The sequence below is a fragment of the Rhamphochromis sp. 'chilingali' genome (genome assembly GCF_963969265.1).
Source record: "Rhamphochromis sp. 'chilingali' genome assembly, chromosome: 1".
NCBI lineage: Eukaryota > Metazoa > Chordata > Actinopteri > Cichliformes > Cichlidae > Rhamphochromis > Rhamphochromis sp. 'chilingali'.
The window spans coordinates 65,663,135-65,666,629 of record NC_137929.1 but is presented as its reverse complement, the minus strand read 5'-3'; the positions used below and the strand labels follow the sequence as shown (position 1 = coordinate 65,666,629).

At 40.7% G+C, this 3,495-nt stretch overlaps 1 protein-coding gene across 1 annotated transcript; it reads right to left on the bottom strand.

The window, feature by feature from the left end:
* Positions 1 to 1,211: 1,211 nt before the first annotated feature.
* LOC308409672 (E3 ubiquitin-protein ligase TRIM39-like) lies at positions 1,212 to 2,417 on the bottom strand (the record flags this gene model as incomplete). Its single annotated transcript, XM_080902591.1, has 1 exon — positions 1,212 to 2,417. The coding sequence occupies one exon, from the start codon at positions 2,415 to 2,417 to the stop codon at positions 1,239 to 1,241; it is 1,179 nt and encodes a 392-aa protein (XP_080758717.1). The 3' UTR covers positions 1,212 to 1,238.
* Positions 2,418 to 3,495: the final 1,078 nt, after the last annotated feature.

Here is a 3,495-nt window from a genome sequence, read left to right as displayed (position 1 = left end):
TTGATTCATTTTAACCATATGTAACCACCTGCATATGTGTTTGAAAAAAAGGCTTTGATTTGCCACCCCATTTGATTTTTTTGCCACCCTCATACCACCCTAAGAAAATTTCTCTAGATCCGCCCCTGCTTGAGGGCCTCGTCAAAGGTACACCAAACACATCCCTCCAAGATGGTCTTTGTTCACCTCCTAAATGATCAGTGCATGTTGATAGATTTATACACTCTCTCTCAAATGCATGCATGTATACCATCCAACACAACATAACACAGCACAATAAACACATAAAATTAACAATTTAATTATTGGTAACAAAAAGCAGACTGTTTTGATTACAGTATTATAAAGTCGCATATGTCTATACATGTAATGTTTCATACTGATTATTTTTCCACATACAATTACAAAAAGAATCATGTTTTTCCTGTAATTCCTTTTTTTTTTTTTTTGTAAAGTACAAGGACAAATGAACAGTGAATAATCAAAACTGATGTATATTTATAAGGTAAGATTATGGTAAGAAGGGAAAATATCATGAAATCACTTCTTAAAATTACCTACACAACATTATGTCCCTTTTTTGGTAAAAAATACTCTAAAGTTGCTGACCACTTAAAAATACTAACTTATAATACAAATAGAGTAATTTGTTTGTTCATATCCATATAACCTCAAATTGAATATTTACATTTATAATAAAATGTCTCTTTTTTTCCAAATGATAAAAAAAACTAATCGGAATAATTAATTACATATACATATATACATATACAAATACAATAAATTGTTCGGATTGGTTTTCTGTTCAAGCCAAATGTGTTACAAAGGGTTCAAAATGGGTCCACCAAACACTTTTATTATGTATCAACAAATTTGAAATTGAAAATTGAAATTTAATCTTACTACCAGATATATAATGTCATAAAATTCTTGTTGTTTGTTACATATGCCTGCTATATATTTTTTTCAAATCATTTAATGTGGTAGGAGTTCCATTCGTTTACATTAACCAGTTTTAATTTGTTAGTCTGAGGTTTGTACTCACTGTCTGAGTTACAACACAAGCTGGTTTCTAACCATGTGCTGAGTTTTCACTTTCTAAATCATTCATAAATACATTCAAATCTGAACGTTCTTTTAGACTGGGTGTATTATTGCATTTTGTCAGTGAGAGTATAAGTACATGGGGAATTCACTGACAGGAAACAACGTTAGAAATACCATCATCCTCAGCTCATCTACTCTACTGACACTGACACTGTCAATGGCAACACATTCACTTCTTCACGACTGCGAATGTATGGAAACATCTTCTCAGTAAAAGTGTTTCTGAAGGTGTGTATGTGTGTGTTAGTATCAGGATCAGAGAACGACAGCTTTCTTCTGTTCCAGTTCAGATTCACTCTGATCCTCTGGAGCTTCTTCTTTACTGAGAGAACAGTGAGAGGAGCTGATGGTGAACATGCTGAGTATTTACCTTCAAATAACTCTATTCTCCATAATCTACACCATAACTCTCCCTTCCTCTGCACAGACTCTGCCAACACACCCAGGTCCCAATATGTACTGTCTCCAACTTCAACATCCCAGCTGTGAGTCCCTGAGTTAAAGCCCTCAGAGCCCAGGACAGAGTAGAACCAATTAGTTCTCCCTGGATTATCAGGAAGCTGCTGCCTCTCTCCTCCTCTCACACTGGTCAGATCTTCAGACAGGATGAGGTTTGGATGAGCAGTGTTTGGGTCCAGAATGACAGGAGTGTAGGAGACCATGTACTTCATGTTGTTCCAGATGTTGAAGGTCAGGTTGCCCAGGTGTTTGGCCTGGTCTATCAGAGCTCCTGAGGGCAGCTGTGGATCATCCAGCAGGGGGCAGCGCTGGACTCTTTCCACTGCAGCCTTGTAGTTGTGCAGGAATGAGACGTCTTCAGCTCTCAGCTCCTCCTCTGTGGCTCTGACTGTGTCTGAAAGAGCTGCTATCTCTCTGCTCAGAGCCTCCATCTTCTCCTTCATCATCCCACTCTTCTGCTCCTCTTCCTCCCTCAGTGCAGCCAGCCTGGCCTCCTCTTCCTCTGCTAGAAACTGGTGAAGCTTCTTAAACTGCTCCTTAATCTGCCTCTCTGTGTGTCGGGCCTGGACCTTAATGTGTTCTGCTGCTTGATCAAACTTCACTTGAACTTCTTCACAAACCTTTAACTTCTCCTTTAAGGGCTCCAGAGTTTCCTGAAGTTCCTTCTTGTGTTGTTGTGCAGCTTCATCGATGGGTCTGAATCTGTGATTGGTGTGTCTTTCTGAGACACAGCAGACGAGACACACTGGCTGCTGATGGTCCAGACAGAAGAGTTTGAGTTTCTCAGAGTGCAGACTGCAGAGAGCCTCTGAAGCTCTCTGATCTCTCTCCTGTAAGAACAAGGAACACATAGTAATATGAGTACATAATCTTTTTCCACTTTTTCTTTCTTTTTTTTGCTGAATTGCTTTATTCATATACATTGTAGGGTGTACCTTACATTACAAGGTAGATCCTGCAATAAAACAACAGAGAAAAACTCAACAGTCATATGACCACATATGAGCAAATGCACTTTGACTCCCTTTTAACAGGAAGAAAGCTCCAGCAAAAAGAGGCTCAGGGAAGGGCGGCCGTCTGCGACGACCGGTTGGGGTGAAGGGAGGAAGACAGGATAAAAGGCATGCTGTGTTCAGGAACACGGCAACTGGCCAGCGCCGTGTTCCTATGCGGACAGTGTACTCCCGAACCATCTGGTCCATCACATCCACGCCACACTTTGTTTTGTTGTAAAGGGTGACAGTGTTTGGCTTCCTTTTGGTAGTGTTATCAGTCTGAACCACGCTGTGCATGCTGCTAAGAATATAGACTGTCTTCTTCCGTTTGGCCGCATACGCCGTCAGCGTGGCAGCAGAGGTTGAAAACACCTAAGAAATAAGATAAATTGTTATTTCCATAGCCCTTTTACACACAATGAAACACATAAACATAGAACCACAAAAGACCTGCAACATACCTGAGTGGTGAATTCATTGCGATCTGTCTGTCTAGTGGATTGACGAATTTTCCTGCGAATCTTGTTGACTGTGCCGAGGATGGTGGTTTTCCGTCTAAGAAGTTTTTGCGCAAGTGAAAGCGATGTGAAAAAATTATCCGTGGTAACATTTCTGCCCTTGTCTAGGAATGGTTCCATCAGCCTCATTACTACATTTTCAGAAAGTCTCTCCCCAGTGGGACGATTGGGGTCCTTGCCAAGATATGGGAAGACATTGCAAATGTACTTGGATTTTAGGTTGCAAGCCACCCAAAACTTGATCCCAAACTTGTCAGGTTTACTTGCAATATTCTGCAGGAAACAGCACCGAGTCTTTGATGGGAAAAGCTGTTCATCAACGGTGATATGTAGACCAGGGTTGTAGCACGTGATGCAGTTGGTGACAAATGATCCCCACACACTGGAAATTGCAGCGAACTTATCAGTCTTTGCTC